This window comes from Saimiri boliviensis, chromosome 15 (assembly GCF_048565385.1).
Source record: "Saimiri boliviensis isolate mSaiBol1 chromosome 15, mSaiBol1.pri, whole genome shotgun sequence".
NCBI classification, from domain to species: Eukaryota; Metazoa; Chordata; class Mammalia; order Primates; family Cebidae; genus Saimiri; species Saimiri boliviensis.
This window is the reverse complement of record NC_133463.1, coordinates 57,835,591-57,863,367: the sequence shown is the minus strand read 5'-3', so window position 1 is coordinate 57,863,367 and position 27,777 is coordinate 57,835,591. Positions and strand designations below refer to the sequence as shown.

At 37.7% G+C, this 27,777-nt stretch overlaps 1 protein-coding gene across 11 annotated transcripts in view; it reads left to right on the top strand.

Moving 5' to 3' along the window:
• RSPO2 (R-spondin 2) overlaps positions 1-27,777 on the top strand; it is a 255,326-nt gene that overhangs the window by 158,643 nt on the left and 68,906 nt on the right. For all 11 annotated transcript variants that reach the window (XM_074387050.1, XM_074387049.1, XM_074387048.1 and 8 more), the window contains one exon: positions 2,456-2,644. In XM_074387050.1, the coding sequence (XP_074243151.1) occupies positions 2,456-2,644 (189 nt within the window). The remainder of the gene's footprint in view (positions 1-2,455; positions 2,645-27,777) is intronic.

Here is a 27,777-nt window from a genome sequence, read left to right as displayed (position 1 = left end):
TTTTGTTTGCATTTCTCTAATAATCAGTAATGCTGACTTTTTCATTTGATTTTTCGCCACAAGTATGTCTTGCTTTCAGAAATGTCTGTTCATGTTCTTTGCCTGATTTTTAATGGGTTTTTTTCCCTTGTGAATTTCTTTAAGATCTTTATACTGCTGAATATTAGACCTTTGTCAGATGCATAGTTTGCAAATATTTTCTCCCATTCTGCAGATTGCCTGTTCAGTCTGATGATAATTTCTTTTGCTGTACAGAAGTTCTTTAATTAGATCACACTTGTCAATTTTTGCTCTTGTTGCAATTGCTTTTGGCATCTTTTCCATGAAATCTTTGCCTGTGCCTATGTCCTAAATGATAATGGCTAGGTTGTCTTCCAGAGCTTTTTTTTTTTTTTTTTTTTTTTTTTTTTTTTTTTTAATATAGTTCTGGATTTTACATTTAACTCTTTAATGCATTTTTAGTTCATTTTTATATATGGTATAAGAAAGGGGTCCAGTTTCAATCTTTTGCATATGGCTAGCAGTTACCCAGTACCATTTATTGAACAGTGAATCTTTTCCCCATTGCTTGTTTTTTGTCAGGTTTGTGAAAGATCAGACAGTTGTAGATGTGTCATCTTATTTCCGGGTACTCTATTCTGTTCCATTGGTCTATCTGTTCTTGTATCAGTACCATGCTGTTTTGGTTAATGTAGTATAGTTTGAAGTTGGGTAGTGTGATGCCTCCATCTTTGTTATTTTGCTTAGGATTGCCTTGGCTATTTGGGCTCTTTTTTGGTTCCATGTAAATTTTAACACATTTTTTTCTAGTTCTGTGAAAAATGTCAGTGGTAGTTTAATGGGAATAGCATTGAATCTACAAATTGCTGTGGGCAATATAGCCATTTTAATAATATTGATTCTTCTATGCATGAGCATGGAATGTTTTTCTATTTGGTTGTATCATCTCTGATTTCTTGGGTAGTGTTTTGTAGTTCTCCTTGTAGAGATTGTTCATCTCTTTAGTTACCTGTATTTCCTAGGTATTGTATTCTTTTTTGGCAATTGTGAATGAGAGTTTGTTCATGATTCAAATTTTGGCTTGACTGTTGTTGGTATATAGGAATGCTAGTGACTTTTGCATATTGATTTCATATCCTGAGGCTTTGCTGAAGTTGCTTGTCAGTTTAAGGTGTGTTTTATTCATTCCCTTTACTCTTTACTTCTGTAGTAACTACCAATCATGTATTGGAACATTTCTGCTTTTTTGTTTTCTTACATGCTTATTACCTTTTTATCTTGTTTTGTGCCACAGTTCTTTAAATGTGTTTTTGGTTATGTCATTCTCTCTAGCCTACCATTCAACTTCTCTGTGAAATTTTTTTTTCTTAACTTTTAGATTTTTCATTTCATTCTAATGTGTACATTCTTGCCTTTTCCCATGTGATTTCTTGTTACTTCTTTTTCTCTTCAGTTATCTGGTAGATATTCATTTTAAAGACTCTTTCAGAATGACCTTATTTCTGTTTTTTTAGGTATGAAATTTTCTTACTGATACTGGTGACTATTCCTTATGAAGGTTTGCTTGTTCATGTGATTTATTCATTTTGATGTTAGGGTAACATTTCATCAAAGTCCAGATCTCAGGATTGTAAAAACATCTAGACCAGTCGTCCCCAAACTACGGCCCACGGGCCGCATGCGGCCCCCTGAGGCCATTTATCCAGCCCCCCGCTGCACTTCAGGAAGGGGCACCTCTTTCATTGGTGGTCAGTGAGAGGAGCACAGTATGTGGCGGCCCTTCAACGGTCTGAGGGACAGTGAACTGGCCCCCTGTGTAAAATGTCTGGGGACGCCTGATCTAGACAGTAGTTCTATATTTATATTTTTTCTTTGTGGATTTTCCTGGATCTGAACAAATTCTTATTTTAAATTGTCAACACCATATAGACCTCAAACTACATGATAATTTTAATTTAGATCCCATCCTTACAGACTTGGTGTTCCTACGCCTCATGAGTTACATTTTCTCTTGTGCTTACCCGCTCTGTGCTCCCAAGCTAGGGTCAGCCTGCTCTGCTCTGGCTAGTTAGGGCAGGGGGTCATGAACAAACAGCCCTCTTGACTCTATCTACATAAAGGGAGCTAAGTGCCAGATCTTTACATGAGTATTTCTCAGCCTGGGTCAAGGATGTTGCCCTGAATTCTACCTCTGTCTGGTCTGATATCCCCATGAGCCATTCAGCTTTAGCTTCTGCCTCAACTCTGCCTCAACTTTCCTCTTTGTTTTTAAGTTTGGTTGTGTATTAACCGCTTTTTGGGTAGGGGAGGTAGAGGGAAGAAGGGGAGGGATATTTTATTTAGTATTTCTATGTGAGTATAGCAGAAAAAAGAAATTTGTCTCTTCACCAGGATGTATTTACCAAAAGTCTGATTATACTCATAATTAAAAACAATTTTTGTTTTTCTTTTACAGCTAGTTATGCATCAAATCCCATTTGCAAGGGCTGTTTGTCTTGTTCAAAGGACAATGGGTGCAGCCGATGTCAACAGAAGTTGTTCTTCTTCCTTCGAAGAGAAGGGATGCGCCAGTATGGAGAGTGCCTGCATTCCTGCCCATCTGGGTACTATGGACACCGAGCCCCAGATATGAACAGATGTGCAAGTGAGCATTTGGCTTTGTCTATCCTGTATTGCTGGATATGCAACTTAAGAGAGGAGCTAAGTTGAAGATTTTGACTGATTTTTAAAAAATATATTTGTAATAGGCAATAGAAATAGTCTAAGCTTGTTGGATGTGGTGGCTGACTCCTGTAATCCCAGCGCTTTGGGAGGCCAAGGTGGGTGGATCACTTGTGGACAGGAATTTGAGACCAGTCTGGGCACTGTGGCAAAACCCCATCTCTACTAAAAATACAAAAATTAGCTAGGCGTGGTGGTGCGCACCTGTAATCCCAGCTACTAGGATGACTGAGGCACTAGAATCTTTTGAACTTGGGAGGCAGATGTTGTTGTAAGCTGAGATCTCTTTGCTGTGCTATAACCTGGATGACAGAGTGAGACTTCATCTCAAAAAAAAAAAAAAAGTCAAAGCTCGAACTTGCAAAAATGAGTGTGGTAGGATAAGAGCACCTTTAGTTTATATTTTGTATAGAACTGTAAGACACAGTCACACATACACACTTTATTTTAGATTACATAAATATTTTAAATCGCAAGGATCTCAAGCACAATATTGTTTGATAGATTTTTGTAAAGAGGACCTACTCAGTGCTTATAAAAAAACAAACGAAAAAACAGCAGGTAATTTAAGTATTTATACTGAGAACAATCTCTCTGGTTTACCAGTTTCTATAGCTTCTTTGTCTCTTTTTATTTGAGTTTGTGATCCTGAGTTAGTCTAACTTGCAATTAAATACATGGTAAAGGTGGTTTCTTTAAGAACCATTATTAATATAACTAAAAAGTTTAGGTTATTTTAAAGTAATCTGAGTTGCACGTTTAATAACTATTTAAAAAAAAGGTTAAGGAATGACATTTTGTACATAGGAATGAGGGTGCAATTTTTCATCTCTTAATCCAAAAATTGCTTAAAGAATGAGTCTAATCTTCTAGATAAGCCATATAAATTATGATTTAAAAAAATAAGTGAGATAGCAAAGGAACATCCCTTTCTTGAAGGAACTCAAATTTTAGGAGATAGAAAGGATAAGAAAAAGGGGACCACAGAATAAAATGACAAATGGTAAGTAGTTCAATCATAACTTAATATATTAAGTTCTATGTCGATAATAATTAAATCACTCATATATGTGTGTATATATATGAGATCATTAAACCTCATATTTATGAGAGTGGTTTAAGGATCTCCCATTAACACACTATGTATGTGACTATTCAGGCAGGACAGTCTTCAGATAAGAAGAGAGTTTGAATTACATTATCCAACGACAATATTATTTTGGAAGGAAGCAGAACTAGTGGGGGCCATTTAAATGAATTCTAGAAGGAAGGAACCACATATATGTAAAAATAAGGTGTTTGGGGCACAAGAACTCTCACCTGGAGTGTTCTTTGGCATTTTGGCAATGCAATTCTCTGTTTAATGGGACCTGTCCTACATTGCTGGACACTCAACATCCTTGGTCCCTACCCATTAAATGTCCTTTTTGTCTTCAAACTACTGTTATAAGCAAACATGTCCCCAAACATTTTTAAACACTTCCTGGAAGAGCAGTATGGTAGCTGGAAGAAAACCATTGAAGAGCATGTGCCTAGTGGGAGGTGTGGTTGGAATTGAGGATGGAAAGGGAGGCTGCAGTGCAACGGATAAAGATGTTGCCTGACACACTAGGAAGTCTTGATATTATCTGAGGGTATTGAGTAGGCAATGAGCTAAAGAGATTGCTTTAAGATAATTCTAGCAGAAGTGAGGGAGATGAATAGGAGAGGAAAGCAAAGCAGAGGAAGACTGTCGTAATGATTGCAGATTAGAAATCTTGTTCTGATTATTTTTTTGTGAGTAATGAATTGCTGAGTCTTTAAAAATAGAACCAAAGGGGCCTGGTACTAACTGGACAGGGCTAAGAGAAAGAATCAAGCATGATCTTGAGGTTTTCTAGCTAAGGTACTGGGTGAAGTTAAACCATTAGCAGAGTAAGAAATATTTAGGCTTGGAGGAAACTTGGATCTACCTTCATTTCGTGGAATTGTTTAGATTAATATTTAAAAGACACAGCTCCCTACCAGTTAATAGAATGGCTTGCAAATATTTAGCAAATATACATTTTGTTCTTAAAGTATATGATTTAGCCTACCTCCTAATTTATGTCTCGTGGTTTATATACTTCCAGAGGCGGATAGGGTCCACCTTGGCAAGGATTGCTGTTCAGATTGCTGTAGACCACCGACAGAGGGGGTGGTTTGAGTCCACTTTATTCTTTTTATTTATTCCAGACTATCAGTGCACAAGGATAACAAGGCAAGAGTATAGACGGATAGAGGCATTTATTCCAAGTTCTAGAGCTAGCATTGCATGTACTGTATATGGACAATAGGCTGGCCATATAATATATTAACTCAGTGTGGGACACTGGGAAATGAAAGGGCTGCCATTAACAACTATGTGGGGAGATTGGATGGAAACTGCAAACTGGTATGAATGGTCACCCCAGCGATACTTTGTAGCATATCAGTGGAGTCTTCCTTAGAGGGACTCTCAGGCAGGAGTTAACAGCACATTTTGGCTAAGTTTTCTTTTCTCAGAAATGGAAAGGAAAGCAGTGACTGTAAATCAGCCTTAGAAAGAAAATCTGCATATGGGAAAGGGTTTGCTGTGGATAGCCTTCTTGTAAGTGAATACAATCAATGTTGGAGTTTACTGACCTAGGAGAAATCATTACCTGGTAAAAGCGGGAAGTGCTATTAACAAGACCCCATTAAAGCAAAGTGAAAAATGGAAAATTACTTCTTAATTCTCAGTGTATGATAATCATTTTTTTCATACCAATTGTTGCTCTTTTTCATAGGGCTTTGCGTATACTGCATTGATGTTTATATTTTGTTCAGGGTATGATATTTAAATTGTAAAGCTGTCAGAGACTTAGAATTTGAAGTCATATCCACTTTTTGCTTCCTTAAAAGATAAGTGCTCAATAGTAGAAAAGAAAATTATACTTTCAGCAATAGTAGCCTAAAAAATCTTGTAAGTGAAATTTACTCATCTGTTTCCTAATCACTATAGTACAATTTCAAATGTAAAGCAATATTCTTATTTTGAAGGAAGACTTGCTCTCTAAAATGTTGTCTGATGTTGGCCTCTTTGTACAGAGTATGAAGCTTATAAAATTCAACCATAGTTAACGGAAACCAATTCAATAACCATCTGAGTAATTCTGTGAATACATACACTAACAGACACTAGAAACTGCCATTGTCGCTAATACTATGTTAGATGTTATTTCACTCATATTTTTTTCTCATTCATTCATGAAACTAGTTACATAAAAGTTTATTTTTTAATTTGTTCTACATAGTCCTTGTAGAAAGCTTAGGAAAGTGCATAGGAGGCCTAAAACAAGCAAAAGCAAGCACTTGTCTCAGAGATAACAAAAGCAAACAAAAGATTTTGTCTTTTCTTCTTGACATTATTTCTATGAGTATTTGTGGTTTTCCTCACCTTACAAATGTATCATTGTGTTTTGTAACTTGTTTTAACTTAATAAATTATAAACATATTTTCATGCCATTAAATATGGCTGCATATATTCTGCATGGTTATACTATATTTAGTTAATTGCCTATTGAAAATTTGCTTTTAGTTTTTCACAATTATAAGCAGTTCTATGAAAAATATCCTTATATATAAATTCTTGCTCTCTCATATATATATATTTCACATTTGCCTGTTTTTTTTTTTTTAAAGATGAACTTTTAAACATAATAAACGTTTTGAAGGTATGTATTGCCAGTTGGATTTCTAGAAAAGTTCTATTAGTTTACATCTTCACTAACAGTGGAAATTTTCTCTTGCATTTCGCTGGTTATTAATGACAAGTAGAAAACTGCATTTTTGTCTTAATATGCTTTTTCTTTGATACAAATGAAGCTGAACATTTTTTTGTCACAGGAATATTGGCATTGTAGGATGTTTACCAGAGTTACTACCTCCTCTTTTTCTATTTGTACAACTGTCATGTTTTTAGTAATTAAAAAACGTTTTGAAGTATCATGCAGAATTCTAAATTCACAAATAATAAATGGAGAGTTTAATCAACTATTACAAAGTAGATACATTTAACTCCCACTGAGGTCAAGAAAGAATGTTAGCACTACCCACTCACTAACTTCCCATGCGCCAATGTCTTCTCCTTTGGCATAACTACTATCCTGACTTGTAAACAAAACACATAGAAAACATTATTCATGGCAACACTATTTATACTGATTAGAACTTGGAAACAACTCAAATGTCTAAACAGTATAATATCTAAAAAATACAGTATATTAATATTGACATTTAACAAAAAGCAAGGAAAAGCCAATGGAGGAGGCTGTGACCAACTCACTAGGAAAACAGTCAGGATGATGTCCCAGAAGCACAAGTGGGAGGTCTTGAGAAAAAGCAAGTGGTCAATGTCACTGTTGCACTACTGTTTAAACAACAGAGCTGTTGACTTTCATGTGAGTCATTTCATTGTTTTTGTTGGGACACCCACCGTCCTGATTGCTATGGCTTTGCGGGGGAGGGGGCAGTACATGGAGTCATAGGAAAGCACCCAGTGATTACATACACTCGTTTTCTTCTTTCACTTCTCCGCTAAGTGTATTTAAAACGAGTATCAGATGGGTAAGATGTGTATGTTTGTGTGTGTTTGTATGTGTGTCTGTGAGTGACAGGAGACATAAGTAGGAAAGAGCCAGCTGAGGAGGATAGACAGAAAATAATGAAGAAACAAGATCCCTGAAGGGACGGAAAAGGATAGACTCCAAAACATAGGTGGGGAAATTCACCTTGGACAGCATTCATTCAGCAATTTATGACGTCTCTACCTCATGTCAATCAAGGTTAAGGATTCTTTTTTGTCATATACTAGGAAAGTATCAGAAATAGGCTGAAATTCAGGAAAAAGGAGCAGTAAACTTTTTTAACCTCCAAATTTATGTGTAAGAGAACAATATAATTTTGCCAGAGACAGTATTTTTTAAAAATCATCTGTAAATAAAATAAAGAAATGAGATATTTTATAATTCTGGATCTGTGAATTTGCTACATTTTAACTACTTCTGCTACAGTTTTTGATTCTACCCTTGTTTTGGCATTTTGTGAAATACAAGTTTAGGCTAGGAGAACACTACATTTTGTTTCCTTTATTCTTCCATTTTGTTTCCTTCTTTTTTTTCTGTTGCACAGTTACAGCTCACTGCAGCCTCAATTCCTTCTGGGCCAAAGGGATCCTCCCGCCACAGCCTCCCCGTTAGCTAAGACTACAGGCATGCACCACTCTACCCAGCTAATATTTTTAAGAATATATTTTTAGAGATGCCTGGCTGTTTTTTATGTATTTATTAATTAAGATATTTTTAGAGATGAGGTCTTGCCATGTTGGCTGGTCTCTAACTCCTGACCTGAAACAGTCCTCCCACTTCAGCCTCCCAAGTAGCTGAGATTACAGGTGTGAACTGTTACATTTTGCTTTGAAATGAAACTACACACAGGTTTTAAAAACTAGCAATTTTTAACATATAAGAATAGAAATCCCATTTGACCCAGCAATCCCATTACTGGGTATATATCCAAAGGATTATAAATCATTCTACTATAAGGACACATGCACACAAATGTTCATTGCAGCACTGTTCACAATAGCAAAGACCTGGAACCAACCCAAATGCCCAACGATGATAGACTGGATAGGGAAATGTGGTACATATACACCATGGAATATTACACAGCCATCAAAAACGATGAGTTCACGTCCTTTGTAGGGACATGGATGAACCTGGAAACCATCATTCTCAGCAAAGTGACACAAGAGCAGAAAATCAAACACCGCATGTTCTCACTCGTAGGCAGGTGTTGAACAATGAGAACACATGGACACAGGGAGGGGAGCACTACACACTGGGGTCCGTTGGGGGGAAATCGGGGAGAGACAGGGGGGTGAGGAGGTGGGAAGAGATAGCATGGGGAGAAATGATAGATACAGGCGAGGGGACGGAAGGCAGCAAACCACACTGCCATGTGTGTACCTATGCAACAATCTTGCATGTTCATCACATGTACCCCAAAACCTAAAATGCAATAAAAAAAAAAAAAAGAATTACTACATATCATGAAGTTTGAGTGCCTTTAGAAACACCTTTTTTTTTTTTTTATTATTTTATTTTGAGACAGTCTCACTTTGTTTCCCAGGCTGGAGTACAGTGGCTCAGCTCACTGCAACCTCTGCTGCCTGGATTCAACCAATTCTCTTGCGTCAGCCCTGTGAGTAGCTGGGACTACAGGTGTGTGTCACAAGCCTGCCTTTTTTTTTTTTTTTTTTTTTTTTCGGTATTTTTAGTGGAGATAAAGTTTTGCCATGTTGCCCAGGCTGGTCTTGAACGCCTGAGCTCAGGCAATCCACCCATCTTGGCCTCCCAAAGTGCTAGGATTATAGGCATGAACCACTGCGCCCAGCCTGTCATTCTTGAATAATGTAATTTAATGATGCATTTGGAAAAAAAATGTCTAGGTATTTAGAACTGGGATATATTTGAAATGTTTTTAGTCAAATCTGGACAACTGGACACATAATTACTCTAATTATCATAAATTCTGTATAACACGTTCATAGATCTATAAAGATACAGACGTCCAAATACATTGATATAGTTCCAGTATGTTTGGGATTACATGAGAAATAAAATTAAAAATAACAAGTATCTTTATTTGGAAGATACTTAGACCATTATGTTGGAGACCATCAGGTTGCATATGAAACTGATACAGAATTAGACAACAGTGTTTGAGAGCATCATTACATAAAGTGCTGCTAAAGCCCAATGGGCCATTAGGGTCAGTGTGTTGCACAGCTATGGAAGGAATCACTGAAGGGAGAAGTTAGTGATTACGTTAGAACAGTCATGAAAAATCGTGGGCTTAGCTGTATCCTTCTCTTCCTTCATCATCTAACCTGGGTGGCGAGGGTGTAAAGAGTTAAGAGAATTCTAGGTTTAGAGAAAATGCAGGAACATGAGGGGTGAAAGGATCAGTGACAAGACCTGATAGGAGACCTGGAGACAATGATTGATGCTGACAAACTAAAGGTAATAGGATTCAGATTTAGGGAGTGTATTCTGATTATATTTAAACCAGAAATGTTCTAAATCATGTATTAGAGTTATTTTACTTTAGGTTTAATCTTTATCAAACCAGCACATGGATAAGGGCTACATTTTAGAAGCCTATAATATTCTTTATTTTGGAATACAGACAGTGCTAGAAATAAGGAAGCCTGATGAAAACAGCCACTTGCATGGTTTTTCCAACAGTATTACTAGGTATTTCTCTCATGAGGAAAGAGAGGGGAAGACTGTAATTTAGGGGATGGCTTAGGCTGCTTAATATAGCTTACACATTTAGCAAACATTTACCGCTTATGTACTAGGCAGGGTCAATGTGTGTTTTTACAAAAAAAATGAAGGGAATTGAATGTGCTAAGAACTGTGACAGTGACACACTGGCTGCTCAGGGAAGTCATGGGGCATCAGCTAACTTGCCCTTGGAGATGGGTGAGTCTTCAGATTTCCTAGAGAGTGTATTATAAAACTATCTTGAAGGAGGAATAGGGTGAGAGCAAGAGGGTAAAGGGTATTCATAGCAGAGAGTCACTTGAGCATTGGAAAACAGTGTGACAAATGGAATCTTGGAAGCAGAGGCTGGAGGAATTATAAGCTGGGAAGACCTATGATGTTCTTGTTTTAAAATATCATCTTATGTCAGCAGGGAAAATAGGTTGAGGAGAGGGCCAGGGAGGAGGCATAGAAACTGTTTAGAAATCTGTTGCTCTAATCCCAGGCCAGAAATGAGGACTTCAGCTAAGGCAGTGGTACCTGAGGTGGGGAGGAAGAGACAGATTCAAGAGATTAGAAGATAGAGCCATCAGAAGGTGGTGGTTCACTGGACACAAGGGTAACAGCGAGAAGAGACCTCAATGACTCGAAGGTTTCTGCTTTTAAGAATTGTACAAATACTGGTGCCACTCACTGGAGGAGAATACAAATGTGAGGTAGGTTTGAGCTTATTGGATATTATTACTGATTTTTGTTTTGATTGACAGCAAAAGGAGTTGAGGTTTAGAAATGTTGACTTGAGTAGAGATGTGCTTTGGAGAATCAGAGACCTGAGTCTGTTTTAGATAAAACCCAATTAGGATCCAGTATCTCCTTGTTATCCTGCCATATCTGATGATCCTATTAATAATGATCACAAATATTGATCACAGATGCAGATATTACCAGGGATATTTATGATGCTTAAATGCTTACGAGGATGCTAATATATGGTTAAATCTGATTGTTATGGGAGTCAAACTGCTGCATCATCTATCTGTGGCAAAGATGTATGATACTTCCAAGAGTCCTTCAAGCACAGGGCCATGTGTTGGGAAAATTATTTTCCTCTACGGTGAATGGCAAATAGGACTACCCCACACAAATTTGTGTAGTTTGTTACTTATGTTTTGTGTCTGTCTCTCTCAGCCCTACTCCCCTAAACTTTACCTGTATCTTTTATTGGTCATGACCCTTTCTCTTCTACTACTGACTATGTATTTTCATCAGTATCCCATCTCCATTCCAAAAGATAGGTATTGTTCATTGTTGACACATAATGCTTTGAAACCTCTTCATATTAGAATGAAGTGGTTCTCACAGTGTGGATCAGAACCACCTGTTAAAACACAGATTATAGGATTGCACCCCTGGAGTTTCTGATTCAGTAGATCTGAGATGGAGCCCAAATTTGCATTTTTAACAAGTTTCTTGGTATGGCAGACATGGCTGGCTCAGAGATTACACTTTTAGAATCACGGCTACTGTGTAATAATTATGCCACTAGGTATGGAATAGAAGACTTCATAATTAATGGAAGACAAGTTTCAGTACCTTCTAAGCATATGAGGATATTATGAGGAAATGTTTATTTTCCCCCACTTCCCTTATTCACACACATCTGTTTATGGGCTGTACTGATCATGAGCTGATCATGATAGAATGTGCTAGAATATGCTGGCTTTTGGGACAGGCTTTCACAATGCTTGCCTCTCCCCTTCCCTAACTTTTTTCTCTGCCTCTCACACTTCCTCATAACACTCTCTTCCTTCTCAAAGATTTTCACTATGTGTTCTGGAACATGTATTTTAATTTGTAATTGTGTCTTGTATCTTAGAATTTATTCTATTTTGCTTTTTGTTGATAAAGTTCTGATTGAACTATAGCTTCTATATGAATAGAAGCATTGTAAAGCTTTATTTTGTGCTACAGTTTTAGAGTAAGGAAGTGGAGGGGAGTGTTTGGGGACAGAACAGGGATCACGGTGGATTGTGCAGACAGAGTCCTTTCTTGCTCAGTTCACAGCTGGCTTCCAGGCTAGAGACTGGACAGGTGCCTTAACTTATTCTTTGACAATGAGTGAACTACATAGTCTCTGAGCCCCAGTGTCCTCATGTCTAAAAACTAATAGAGACTATGAGATCATTGCTCTAACATTCTGTGATTCTATGAATGCCTCCTGAAGTTACTGCCTTTTGATATTCTAGACCAGCCTGTCTCCTCAAACTCCAGATGGAAATGTCCATTCCATACTCTCCTAACCACAGTGTGATGTAGGCAAACATTGCATTCTACCCTGTAGTATTTGTAAACATCTACATTGCACAATTGAAAAGACAAGCTCAGAGAGGTTTACAAACCTACCCAAGGACACACAGTATGAAGGAAAGCTAACAATAGGATCTAGGATTCTCTCTAACACGAATGCCCATGTTCCTTTAATTAAACTATGCAGATTCTCTTGGAGAAAACAAAATAAAAAAATATATCATTGGTCCATGTTCAACTGCCTATCATAAAAAAGAAATAACATCCTTGGATAGGGTTAGGATTTTCTCCCCTTTGGCAGAAGGTGGGACGGGTAGATCTTCACTTTGAAGTGGTACACCTTCAGTATTCTTTTGTGCTGGTTTCTTTCCCAAATTGAGAGGGACCTTTCCTACAGGCCAGTCTGCAGAAGGCACTCCATGGGTTAATAGGCTCCTGCCAGCTGGAGCAAGCTCATTGCCCTGAAGTGGCTTTACATCACTATGCAGGAGTTGCTACCAGCTGGTTAATACCCTGGCCATCACTTGGTGAGGTGGACACCCTACTATCCCCTTATTAGAAGATAACTGGGGCCAGGCGCGGTGGCTCAAGCCTGTAATCCCAGCACTTTGGGAGGCCGAGGCGGGTGGATCACGAGGTCGAGAGATCGAGACCATCCTGGTCAACGTGGTGAAACCCCATCTCTACTAAAAATACAAAAAATTAGCTGGGCATGGTAGCACTTGCCTGTAATCCCAGCTACTCAGGAGGCTGAGGCAGGAGAATTGCTTGAACCCAGGAGGCGGAGGTTGCGGTGAGCCGAGATTGCGCCATTGCACTCCAGCCTGGGTAACAAGAGCGAAACTGCGTCTCAAAAAAAAAAAAAAAAAAAAAAAAAAAAAAAAGATAACTGGATACTCTTACATGCTGAGTCTCTGAGTTATTTTATGCTTTCTTCTGGAGAAAACCCATCTTTGCAAGGTAGCTGGCTGTATTTGGACATACTTATGACTGGGATAAAACAAAACATTTGTCAGTTGATTTTAGTTTTAGGAGATTATATCAAAAAATGTGACCTCACCAGGGTCACAGTTAAATTGACTGAGGTCAGCCAGTCAAGGGCTTGGCATCTCATAAGTTCTGAGTACATATTAGTTGAATGATTAAAATGTCCCAGATGGCTTGGGGTCCCTGAGAGTAGGAGCGAGAGCTCATTGTGTTAGTTGCTCTTTTGTGTCAGATACTGTGTGGTGCCTTACTACTTATAAACACCTATTTAGCACTTTGGGGATTAAGTCCTTTCTACAAGTTATTCAGTAGACACAAGACTACCAGAGGCAAGTGAACTAAGGCCTAGAGAAGTTAAATAGCTTATTGAAAGTCAACTAGTATGTAGCAGAGTTAATACTAGAATGTGTTTGGCTGATGACATCCTTCTGTGTTTGGCTGTTGTCACTGAATTATTAATTTCCTGGAATGCTTTTCAGTTTTGTTACAAACAGATAACTGTAAATTTGTGGAAGAGAGAAACTATAAATTGCAACTATTTTTACATTTAATGAAGGCATTCCTATTAACTACTTTTAGCATTTAAAATCATGTAAAGATAATAAATCTCTTGATGCCAAGATACTAAATATGCATTTTCTAGGAAGGTGATGGTTCAGTGGAAGAACCCGATAGGATACTATGTATCATGAGACAGTCCTTTTCAATGTCTTCATTATTGTTTTAGAGAGGTAGTGTGAACAGTGATAATCAGGTGATTCTTTTATTTAATAGGAAATAGTCGACAATGTATCAAATCTCTGCATTCTATAAATTGAGTTCAGATGAAGATAAGCAGTAGCTTACTGCATCATGCCAAAGAAAATAACAACACATTTCAAATAATTCTTAAAATAGAGGATGTCTTGTTCAATTAATAAACACTTTCACTGATCAACCTGTGTGTGTTTGTGTGTGTGTGTGTGTGTGTGTGTGTGTGTGTGTGTGTGTGTTCATTCATAACCTTGCATGACCTTTGTCAGGTAGATGCTCCTTTAAACTAATTAATTATATACATAGATCTGGAAGAGACTTGATTATATTTTTCTCCTTCTTCTTCCCTCCTTGGTTTTTCCTGTCCCCTTTCTCCCTGTCTCTCTCCCTTCCACCTCTCTTCCCTCAACAAATGTAGATACTGAGATAAAGGAGGCGTTTCTCCAAAGTCACACAATTAGTAGCAGAGTGGCCTTGATGTCTAAGAATACTGATATTGCACTGGAGTAAAAGTCTTTCTCTCCTCTTTTACTCTTTCTTTTGGTTGAAACAGGGTCTCACTCTGTTGCCCATACTGGAGTGCAGTGGTGCGATTTCAGCCTATTGCAGCCTCGACCTCTCAGGCTCAAGCCATCCTCTTAACTCTCAGCCTCCCAAGTAGCTGGCACTACAGGTGCCTGCCATCATGCCCAGCTAGTTCTATTTTTTTGTAGAGATGGAGTATTGTCATACTGCCCAGGCTGGTCTCAAACTCCTGGGCTTATGCTACCCTCCTGCCTCACCCTCCCAAAGTGTTGGGTTTACTGTCATAAGCCGCTGCACCTGGCCAGAATGCTGTTTTCATTATAGAGTCCTTTCCCCTTGGTATGTGCAGAGGATCAGTTCTAGGACCACCCTGGAACAGCTGGACCTGCAGAATTCAGATATGAAGTCAGCAGTTCCGTAGGCATGTTACCCATCCAGCAAATGCAGTATTTTCAAACTATGTTTTGTTGAGGTTGTGAAATGAGCCAATATAGAAGCCTGACCATATTTATTAAAAAATCTTCATGTAAGTTGTAAATCAAAAAGTGACTAAGGCAGGTCTCAATCAATTTAGAGGTTTATTTTGCCAAGATTGAGGTTGTGTTTAGGAAAGGAAACACAAGTTACTGTAGGATCTGTGGCCTATGCTTTTTCCAAAGAGGGTTTTGAGGACTTCAATATTTAAAGGGTAAAGAGCAAACAGGAGAGGAGCAAGATGGGGAAAAGAGGAAGAGATAGGCAATAAGGCAAGTGGTTATGTTTTGCAGGGTTTTGACAGTGCTCAGTGAATCTGTATCTTTTATGTGAGAAGAGGGGTTGGAGGTAAAGTCAACTATACATTTGTCTCACTCTCAGTAAATCTACATTTTACACAATATAAAGTCAGCATGTGAAATTACAGCTGTTTTAGAACAACGGGAGCAGTTTTTTTGTTTGTTTGCTTGTGTGTGTGTGTGTGTGTGTGTGTGTGTGTGTGTGTGTGTGACTCAGTTCTCAAGCTTTACTTTCCCTTTGGCATAGTGAGTTTGGAGTCCCAAGCTTGTTTTTTCTTTCGTAAAGTGGACCCATGCAGGTCAAACTGGCATTGTTCAAGGGTCCACTGTACCTTAAAATAAACCATGTAATATAGACAAAACTGCTAAGCAGTTATAAATTCAAGTATTAGAAAAATCTGAATTTTGTTCATTGGTTTTTTTCTTAGTTTAAGTGTGTTCAAATCCCATTAAAAATATCAAAACATTCAATTTTATCTTCTAAAAGGAGAAATCAGTTTATGGTAAATTCTATGTCTAAAAGAACATTGGATTGGAAGAAAAGGGCTCCGATTTGAGCTCTGACATTACTACCTTTGTAAGCTTAGACAAATTAGGTAACACTCTGGAATAATAGCATTCTAGTAACTTGGGTCTATGAAAACATCATCAGCTCACTGCAGAGGAATATCTGATGTTGGCATTTCCTTTTTACAATCTTGATCTCTTTATAACTTATATGTATTTTAAGTCTAGTTTCTTTAATGTTCAGTCTCTTCCTCCTACACTTATTTCTACTTCGTTTATGGTTAAGGACTGTGCATACCTTTTGTTTCTTAAAGAAAGACAAAACATGAGACATAAGAGCTTTTACATGATGTTTAATAATTTGGTACCTAATTTGAAAATGCAGCACTATATAATCTGAAGTATAATTATGCCGTTACACTAAAATATACAAAATGGGTTGGGCACAGTGGCTCACATCTGTAATCTCAGCACTTTGGGAGGCTAAGGAGGGTAGATCACTTGAGGTCAGGAGTTAGAGACCAACCTGGCCAACATGATGAAACCCCATCTCTACAAAAAAAGACAGTGTAGTGGCAGGCACCCGTAATCCCAGCTACTTGGGAGAGTGAGGCAAGAGAATCACTTGAACCTGTGAGGCAGAGGTTGCAGCGAGCCGAGATTGCACCACTGCATTCCATCCTGGGTGAAGAATTATCATAGGTATTTGGGTGCTGGGAGGGCATGGGATGTTTTGAAGAAACTTGACACATGTAACTGAGCATGTCTAAGGGGGAAAGGTACATGTGGAGATGAGGCTAGGAAGGTAGAGAGACATGCCTAGCAAGAAATATCTTGTGTTTTAAAATCAAGGGTTTGAACTTGATTCTGCAAGTGACAGTGAGCCGTTGAAGCATTTTAAGCAGGGAAATGACATGAAAAATGTGTGTTTTTGAAAGATCACAGTGTTCCTCTTGTAGCTGCAATAAAACAGTCTTAATTTTGTCATTGTGATCTGTAGTATCTGTATGGGTAAACCACCAAGGATTTCAGTAGGCCAGATCAGGGATGACATTAACAACTTCAGTAATGGTTATTCACCTGCGCAGTGCATTGTTCAATGTACTGGTCCACAGTTGCAATGCAGTAGCTGCCTGCTGTGAGCTATAGACCCTGTTTGAATTCATTCCATTACCTTTTATGGAAAACTCAAAGAGCACTCTTTCTCCTAATTTGTCCTGGAAGATAGATTATGTCAAAATAGATATTCTAAAACCTAGAATAAACATTTTTTCTCTCTGTGACAAAGATAGCTATATGGTTTTCAATACTCTTTACTAAAGATTTTGCTTTTATTTTTAGTAATGGTACTAATGGTTGGAAAGTAAAAATCCTGCCCTTCCATTTAATAGAGGACATTTTATTTTCCAAGCTTACATTTAAGTTTCTTGTGGATTTGGTAGTTCTTGTAAATGAGCCTGTTACTTCAGTAGAGACTCCACTTAGGCGACCCCATTCTATTATTATATTTCCAAGGCAGATGCCACCTCGTGCTGTTTTTCTTTATGTAAATAAAGCATATACCTAATACTTTGGTTTTTAAAATACTTTCACCTACATCTTTTGTTTTGCATCTGGAAATCCTGCAAGGGAGGTAATATCCTCATTACAGAGCAGGTAACAGGCATTCTGATAAGTCCATTAACTGGCCTGAGGCTTGCCTGCCGCTGCATGGTACAACCAAGACTGTATCTACTTTTATCATCAGTCTAGATTGGCATACATGACAAAGCCACCCTCACAAACAGAACAATTAAACATATCAAACTATAGGACTGGGAATAAATGGCAAGCTAGTTTCAGCCAAAACACATTGCTTTGTAAAATTCTTCTTTCTTCCTTTCTTTCCAACCAGCAATTTAGTTCAAAAGTCAGTGCCACATCAAGCAAGAAGTTAGAAGCTTATTAAAATAGGATGGCATATTGACTCATTGATGACTGACCAGGAGTCATCATTCTTGATTTATCAATACAGTGTGAATAAAATTAAAAATATTAAAATAAAAGTATTCTCATGTCAGGATAACTGAATTACAGTATCCTCATGCTCATCTGATGTTTGTCTTATGCCCATAGCCAGATGGAGTATGTAAAACATCACTAGGCCTCCCTAAGCTTAAATGCTACTGTTTGGTGTTTTCAGAATAAAACTCTTTATTTTTTTTTCCTTTTTTCTATCAAGGTACCCAATGGATTTCAGTAATTCTCTAGCCTAGGGGTCAGCAAATTATGACCCAAGGGCAAAATTTGGACAGCTATCTTTTCTGTAGTGCCCTTGAGCTAAGAATAGCTTTTAGATTTTTTTAAGTGAGATTTAAAACAAAAAATCAGAACAATATTTTATGACACATGAAAATGATACTAACTTTTAAATTTCTATCTTCATAAAGTTTTATTGGAAAACAGCCATGTTGAATCATTTACGTATTGCCTATGGCTGTATTTTGTGTTACGACAGAGATGAGTTGTTTAGACAGAGACCGTATGGTCTGCAAAGCCTAAAATATTTACTATCTGGCTTGTTATAGGAAAAGTTTGCTCTAGCCTATTTGGAGTGTAAAGGGATTAAGAGATTCTTCTTGTTTTCCTTGGATAAAGGTTGAGTGGAGGGTAAGACATATATTAGCTTACATATGCTTTTCCATTTAGTTGGGTGGAGAGATCTGCATTTTCCAACATTTGGAAAAATCCAACTAAAGACGCAGGTCTGAAGTTTATTAAACTGCTGTAGTTCAACCTTAATATAAAAGGGTGACAAGTTACCCAAAAAGGAAAAGCACAAGAGCTAACCAAGATGAGAGTTATAATCATGGCAGGAATTTAATATTTGATAGGAGATACTAATTTGGCTTATAAGTTTTGAAACTTTTCATTACGATCACGTTCATTTCCTTTTTTATTTTGAGGTAGTTGTCCTTCTCCCACTGTTTCTCACCTCTACCATGGGAAAAAAAGTTCCCTTTAAAGCATTTCACATTCCTAGCAAATGTGTTCATTTTAATTTCATTTGTTTTGAGAATGATTTCAAATGTGCATCACTTGAATATATGAGAAATAAAGCCAATATTTTCAGAGTTCCTTATTATTTGACCACATGATTTTAAACAAACCTCAATGTTTCTTCATATTTTTTGTATGTGGGTGCACAAGATAAAATATTTAAATATTCAAATATTACAGTGAAGCAACTAGCAGCATATTTCAAAAGGTTTAATTTGGAGTTTTTAAAAAGTAAACTGTTGGAACACTTCAAGTTAAATATTTTTCCCTGATTTTTGACAGTGTATATATCCTCAGAAGTTAAAAGATTGAAAAGCATATAAGAGAAGTCTATAGCTGTCTGAAAAACAGTATGTAAATTTCTAGGTAGAGTCCACTAATTCTACCTAATTGGAACTTGAGGATTTAAATCACAGGCTAGGTCAGGATTTTACTGTATGATATGGGTAAGTCAGGTATTTCACACTTTTTATCTGATGGTTAAGGGGGTAGGGAATAAAGACAATGTGATTTCTACCCTCTGTCCCCACCAGGTCAAAATTGCCTTTAGATCTTAGTTTCCTAACTCCTGGTTCCTAATGTTCAAAGCAGATGATTTTCCATTTAGGTGCCCAACAAATGATTGTGATCAATTTGCTAAGCTGTGTGACCTAAACAAGGGTGATGGCACTAAGTTTACTATAGACAGTGGGCCATGCCCTTTATTGGGTAATGCCCTTTATTTGAGCAGTGCATATATATGTATTTTTATTAAAACTATACGCATACAGTGTATTAAAATTATATCTAGTTTTTCCACGTGGAGTTTCCTGTTTGAGCTTCCTTCCATCTACCATCTTGAGCTGCCAGCCTTTTGTCCTAGTTGTTAGATTAAAAATGTTTTATTCCGGCCGGGCGCGGTGGCACAAGCCTGTAATCCCAGCACTTTGGGAGGCCAAGGCGGGTGGATCACGAGGTCAAGAGATCAAGACCATCCTGGTCAATGCAGTGAAACCCTGTTTCTACTAAAAATACAAAAAATTAGCTGGGTATCGTGGCGTGTGCCTGTAATCCCAGCTACTCAGGAGGCTGAGGCAGGAGAATTGCCTGAACTCAGGAGGCGGAGGTTGCGGTGAGCCGAGATAGCGCCATTGCACTCCAGCCTGGGTAACAAGAGCTAAGCTCTGTCTCAAAAAAAAAAAAAAGTTTTATTCTATTTATTATTGATATTTAATAGTTGTATGTATTTTTAAGAGTACATGTGATATTTTAATATCTGTATACCATGTGAAATGATTAACTCAGAGTAATTGGGATATCCATCACTTCAAACATTTACCTTTTGTGTTGGGAACATTGCAGTTCTTCTCTTCTATTTTGAAATATATAATAAATGATTGCTAACTATACTTTTACTATTGTTCTGTTAAATACTATAACTTACGTCTTCCATTTAACTGCATGTTCATAGCCCCTGACTAACTTCTTTTCATCCACTTCTCTTCCTAGTCCTTGGTAACCACAATTCTATTCTGTCTTCATAAGATCCACTTTTTTAGCTCCCACAGGTGAATGAGAATATTTGATATTTGTCTTTCTGTGCCTGGCTTATTTCACTTAACATAATATCCCCCAGTTCCAACCATGTAGTGGGAAATGACAGGATTTCATTCAATTTTTATGGCTGAATAACATTTTATTGTGTGTGTATACATACATTTTCTTTATCCTTTCATCCATTGATAGGCACTCAGGTTGATTCTCTATCTTGGCTATTATAAATAGTGCTGCAATAAACGTGAAAGTGCAGACATCTCTTTCATTGCCCTTCTTTTGAATATATACTCAGCAGCAGGATTGCTGAATCACATGGTAGTAAATTTTTATACTCACAAAAGCTGACTTTTTGATAGCTAATGACACAGCAGGTACTGTGCTGAGATCTTTGCACTTTTTAAGCCTCTGAATCCTCTTAAGCCTATGAGATAGAGGCTGATGTTACCTTTTTAAAAAAAATATATATGAGGACATTAAGACAAAGAGTGCTTCACTGACTTGACCACAGTCACACAGTAGTAAGTGGTCCAAGATTCTAACCTCAGATCTGCTAACCACTGTACTACTGGAGTGGCCACTGTATTCTCAACATAGTTCTTATTTCCTGCCCCTTACTCTTATTCTAAGGGTCCTGTTCTGAATTTGACATGATTCAGTTTCATCCTATTCCAACTATCCTAACTAATTAACTCTTTTATTTAGGTTGAAATATAATGAAGCTTCTAATGAGCTGTGTGTTAACTGACTGTATTATAGAAAATGTATTTTTAGCTTAGGATTAATAATTTTTATCAATACATAGTCTAATGGAGTTACTGCAATGGTAAATATTAGAAATGCATGATTTTGGTAATGTAAAGCTTAAAATATAGGGATATTTATAACCCCATTGCAAATTTTGAGAAGAAATGTTAAATAGTAGTATTTGAAATTGTTAGATAAGCCTAAAATATGTAATTTTAAAAAACCTCATATTAGGTTTCATAATCTAGAGCTTTCCAGGTGAAAATTTGCTAAAAGTCTAATTTTGAATGTTTGGGGAACAAACTGTGCCTTTAATTTCTGTTCAGTTTTAGTACTCTGTGGGGAGAGAAATCTGTAGAGGTTTCTAGGGGTTGGCTTGATGTCCTTTGATTCTTGCATCTGCTACTTGAGAACTAAATAAATGCCCTGTTGTGTGTCAGTGACTGCCACATTCTGAACAGAGATGCTATTTTTAAATAAGAGCTGCTGGACAACAAGCAGTTGGATTTTCATGGTATGCTAAGGAAGTCTGAAGTCCATAGCCCTGATGGGCATAAAGAAATAAGAGAACACAGATTCCTAGAGGTGTTTGAGGTCCCTTCTACCTTATTGACTTCTTCCCTTTCTCCAATAATTGATTGTAATAAATATAATTACATTTTTAAGCTGCATTTAACAAAGGTTGATGTTCCTCTGCTTTTAATTTGAGGATTTACTTTTCTCATTTGTATGATTGACCATGCTGAGATATTCAGTTAAGAGATGGTTCATGGACACGGGGAGGGGAGCACTACACACTGGGGTCCATTGGGGGGAAATGGGGGAGGGATGGGGGGTGAGGAGGTGGGGAGAGAGAGCATGGGGAGAAATGACAGATATAGCTGAGGGGAAGGAAGGCAGCAAATCACACTGCCATGTGTGTACCTATACACAATCTTGCATGTTCTTCACATGTACCCCCAAACATAAAATGCAATAAAAAAAATTAAAAAAAAAAGAGATGGTTTTTGTCATCTTGGTTTTGCTGGGAAGAGAAATGAAAGGAACTCTGTCCCTTTGCCAAGTGCCCTGAGAGCACTGTGAGACCAAAGGAAAGTGATAGTTGTGTGATGAAAACTGCTTCTCTCAGTTTTTCATCTTCTCCTTCACTTGATTTGTTACTTTTATGGATTGATTGTAACTCCTCTCCCCAGTACTGTTAGTTCTTAGAGGGTTGAGCCTCCTGTTGGTTTTCCTGACCTGTACTCTCTTCTGTTTTCAGGAAGGTTAACTTTCTGACCATGTTCACTCCCCAGATCGCTCTGTCTGTACTTCTAGCTAAGAGTAGCCACTTTATTCCCTAATTACCTGTCTGTGGAGCTTTCCCTTCAGTAGACTGAAGATCCTGAGATGTAAGGACCTTGTTTTCTCTTCTGTGCTTCTGTGTATCTATCAGGATGGTTGGCCCATAGGGGCTGTTACCTGTCTCAATGAGGAAACCCAGTGAAATTATGCTCATGCCCAGAATCTACAGGGACTAGTCACTGCTAGTCAGACCCAGCCCCTAATCTTAAACTGAGCTTCATTTTTATCAATACTAATTATTACTTATATACTTAAAACCACTCAAAATATGAATAATTTGTAATCCCTACCCACAGCCTCTAAACCCAAGTATCCATTCCCATCACCTAACCTCCACTTCCTCCAAGCCACTCCTCACTGGGCCCATCACATGCCATGGGGATTTTCTTTATTGCCTCATCACGAGGGCAGCCACCCTTGCCGGGACTTTGCTTCTTCCTCTCTCTCGAAAACTTGCTCATCTGAGGTTCCAACTTTCATAGCACACGTCACCCACCTTCCTCTGATAGTTATGTTCTCCAGTATAATTGTTTTCAGGTGTTTAACCGTTGGTTCTTCCACATAATTTGCAGTTCTTTACAACAAGTATGGCTTTTTAATATTAGAAATACTTACAGTGCATGTGCAATCAATCTCACTAAGCATGCAAATATTATGGAAATCGAATTTTAAAATGGCATTCGTGTTCATTTACTTGGCAAGCATTAAAACTCCACCATGTGTCCAGTACTGTGTTAGGACTGGGAATTCACAGATGGGGGAAAAAAAACCAGCTTTAACGGCAGAACAGAAATGGGTCCCTTTTTTGTCTCTAAGGTACCCAACACATGCCTCTAATATCTCCTGTTACATTTTGATGCCCTGTTAGTGCCACATGGACCCCTCTGGCTTAGCACCTCCAGGATAGGGAGTGGGTTTAGATTCTCAGGGTATGGCACATACTAGATTCCTGGAGAATGTTGGGAATGAACCATTGAGCTGGACTACAGTGTAATTTGAAAACTGTTACATTAGAGCCTGTAAAGGTACTGTGGGAGGATAGGAGAGAGGATACTTAGCCTATTTTTCTGTTTCTTGGCCAGGGTAAGCCCTTCTTGCCAAACGACAGCCTTGTCAGACTGCATTTGGATGCAGTTTCACTTGGACAGTAATGTTACTTAAACCAATATTGGCAGTCCTCATTTGGTCGGTTATGTTTTTAAGGAGGTACTGTAATTTAGAAGCATGTAAGTTGGCTAAACTAGGGTCTTTTATTTGAACAAGGACTTAAAGCCCATATTTTTATAGAAAAGGCCTATGTTTAGTAAATTTTAATATACCTATTATGTAGTGTCAGTTTTCTAAGGTTTAACAGTCTGTTGTATGATCCTACTGGTGTTCTAATGGTGAGTAACTCATTTATTTATAAGACTTACATAGAGGTTTTCTAAAGTGTATGGAAGAAACTGTTAACACAGTGGCTATTTCTTGGGAGTAGGCCTGATGTGCCATTCAGGTGAGAAAAAGGATTTATATTTTTTTTCCTGTAAACCTTCTGTACTGCTTTGAGTTTTTACTTACAATGAGAATGCTTTACTTTTATATAAAAATGAGTTAATAGAGTTGATAGGAATCCCAGTTACGTGACAAAACGCTTAAGCAGTGTTTGGAAAACGGCTACAAGCTGGGGGAGGACATACAGGACGACGAAACTTCACAAGTTTTTTTTTGTCCCTCCTCCCCACCCCATACACACCAAGCAGAAGAGTTACCTCCTGGAGAAATGACTGAACAGAGCAGGGCGTTGTGGTTGGATTGGCAGCTGCTGAGGAAATGTTGTCAAAGGCTGTGAAGCATATCAAGTAGGAGAGTTCCTAGATTAGGTGGTTTGTGGAGCTGCTTGCTTTAAAAAGTGTTGGATTTGTAGATGTTTGGGAGTGGATGAGCTCTGTCAGTGCAGGCTGCTGAATGCATGGGCCGCCTGCATTGGTTTTAGGTAGTGGCAAAGAACAAATGAGGCCAGGAAGACCAGCACAGCTTCAGGTGCTAGGACTTGGCACTGATCAAAGCTTTTAAAAGAAATACTTTATTACAGAGACAATATTTTATTTAGTTTTATCCCTTACAATTTGAGTGAAGTAAAAAGCACTACTATTGAACGTGCGAAAACAAAGGGTACTGGAAAGAGATGGCTAATGAAGGTATATTTTGAAGATTATAGCAGGTTCAACATTATTAAATCAGGAGTATAATTCATGCACCCAAATCTGAAAATGTTTCAGATGTGATAGATGCCTTTATTCTTGCCTGTTAAAATAAAAAGAATTTATACTTTGGGAGGCCAAGGTGGGTGGATCACAAGGTCAAGAGATCGAGACCATCCTGGTCAACATGGTGAAACCCCGTCTTTACTAAAAATACAAAAAATCAGCTGGGCATGGTGGCGCGTGCCTGTAATCCCAGCTACTCAGGAGCCTGAGGTGGGAGAATTGCCTGAACCCAGGGGGCAGAGGTTGCGGTGAGCCGAGACTGCGCCATTGCACTCCAGCCTGGGTAACAAGAGCGATACTCCGTCTCAAAATAAATAAATAAAATAAAATAAAATAAAATAAAATAAAATAAAATAAAATAAAAAGAATTTAATTTTACAATGTTAATGGAGTGGCGCTTTTTTGAGTAAACTTAAGTAGGTCACAAATATATATTGTAATAACCTTTTCTATGATACTTTAATTACATAAATATAATTATAAAGGATATAATTCAGAAAAATCACTCTAACATATTTCAAAATTCTACCATCCCCTCCCCAGATGATCTTCTCTAAGCTATTTCATACACATGAACACATGCATGCATAGTTTTATTGTGTCATACTATATATATCTCGCAACTCTGCTACTTGCCTTTTTTTTTCCTTTCTGAGGCAGGGTCTTACTTTGTTGACTAAGCTGGCGTGCAGTGGTGCAAACACAGCTCACTGCAGCCATGACCTCCCGGGCTCAAGTGATCCTTCTGCTTCAGCCCCCTCCAGGTAGCTGGGACAACAGGCACACACTACCATGCCCAACTAAATTTTGTAGAGATGTGGTTTTACCATGTTGCCTAGGCTGAACTCGAACTCCTGAGCTCAAGTGATCCCTCCACCTCAGCCTTCCAAAGTGTTGGGATTACAGATGTGAGCCACCATACCCAGCCAACTTGTCTTTTTTGTTGTTGTTGTTAACTTAGTTACGGGTTTTCCAGGTCATTACTTATAATTCATCTTGTACTTTTAAATTTGAACATATCATATTTGTATTCTACTTAAATTTGAGAACTAATAATTAAGCTTTCATCTAGCAGGATTTATATTTGAAGAATGTTAAAGAAACACTTTACAGAGAATGAGAGGTATTTCAGCAATTTCATATTCTATGAACTGGTATTAGGAGCATGGAATGAAATGAGGAAAGGGAGCTACAAGTTACAATAAAGATCAGCAAAGGACCTGGTAAAATTAATTCCAAATGCTTGTTGCTGTAACTTTTTGACCAAAAAGCTTATTGGTATGGGTATATTTTAAAGAGAAATCAGGCCTTGTAGATGATAGCTGATTTATGAAGTGTACAGTCCTTTTTTTCCTCCTCACCCATTAGTTCTGCTTTTTTTTCCTCCTCACCCATTGGTTCTGTTTTATCCTTTTAAATGTTCATCACTATTTCTTGGAAAATAACTCTACAGCAGGAAGGGCTGCTTGTTTTTTTTAAAAATATAGCAAGAAAACTAACAATTTGTGGACATAATGGTCATGTATTTTGACCATGATTAAGAGGTTATTGACCAGCTATGGACCATGGTTTTATTAAAATATAGGTTACAGCAGTTAACACTACAAATGAACCTTTTATGGGGTGATAAACTGTTTTTCCATGCTCACCATTTCCCTCCCCACCAAAGGAGCAGTAGAGTAGATTTGCATGTGGACTTTAACTCACACATATTTGGTGTTTAGTTTATAAATTTGGTAACATTTTAGAAGCTGCATTAGCTGCTTCATAGTGGTCATTTAATACAAAAAGCCTGTTTAGACTCAAAATTGAAAGGCAGAGAGTTGGCATTTTTAAGAGGTCTAGACACAGTCATTTTTTAAGTGATCTATTTTAATGAAATTTATTTTTAGCCTTTAAATTTGCCTTTAAATCACTAAAATCTTCAGTGATTTCATATTTTGGCTACATTTTTTTACCCCTTTATCTCTTTGCTTATAGAACTATATGCTTAAAAGATTTTCTGAATCCTTAAAGCACACAGTATAGTTCTGGAGGCTTGCTAAATGAATACATGTGATGTCATGGAGTTTTCATAGCAGGTTATGTGCCGTTATTTGCATCAGTTGAAACTGTTACAAGTAATAATGTATTACAATCTGTTGAAAATCTGACCTTTCAATTTACTCATCCTCCAAATTTCTTTACTTTCCTTGAAGAGTAGTTAAGAGTGTATTTATTTTCACCTGTACATGACAAGGATTTCTGGCTCAGATGTTACTGGCCTACCAGGGAATCTGATCTAGAATACAAGCCTATAAATTATTGCTTCTTTTTATATCTTATTGTAATGTGTGTGGTTTAGTGGAAATATACATGTTTCTAATTCACTGTGGCTTCTATCTGCAGACTACTTATTATGAGCCTATCAATTTACATAAATTATTACAAAACCTTAGAATAGTTTTGTAAGGTCAGTGTTACCCCCTGTTTCATACAGGAGGAAATAGAGACTCAGAGAGGCATATAGTTATCCAAAGTTACAGAGTTGGTAAGGGCCGAGCCTGGTATTCACACCCAGATGTAACACACCTGAAAGCACATCCATTTCACAAACTTGTAGCAGACTTCAGTTAATGAGTTATAGAGAGAAAGGTAATGGATTTAAAAGGCAGATGGTTTTGATGGCTTTCAGAACGAATTCAGCTGCTACTATGGGATTTTCTGTTAGTTCAAGATTTCTTATTTGCAAAGTGGAGATTCTATTTCCCACTGTGTAGGATTATGGTGAAGAGTCAGTGGAAATACACATAAAGCCTTTGATACATTGTAGGTTTTCAACAAAATGACCCAAACTTCCACCCACCCCCAAGTCACCCTCTGATGAATGTAGGTGCCAGTGTTCACCAGTGCCCTATAAAATAGACCATGCATTTTAAAACATTTTAAAAATTAAATTTCTTAACTCATTTACTATACCCAAACACTTATTACAGTGTTCC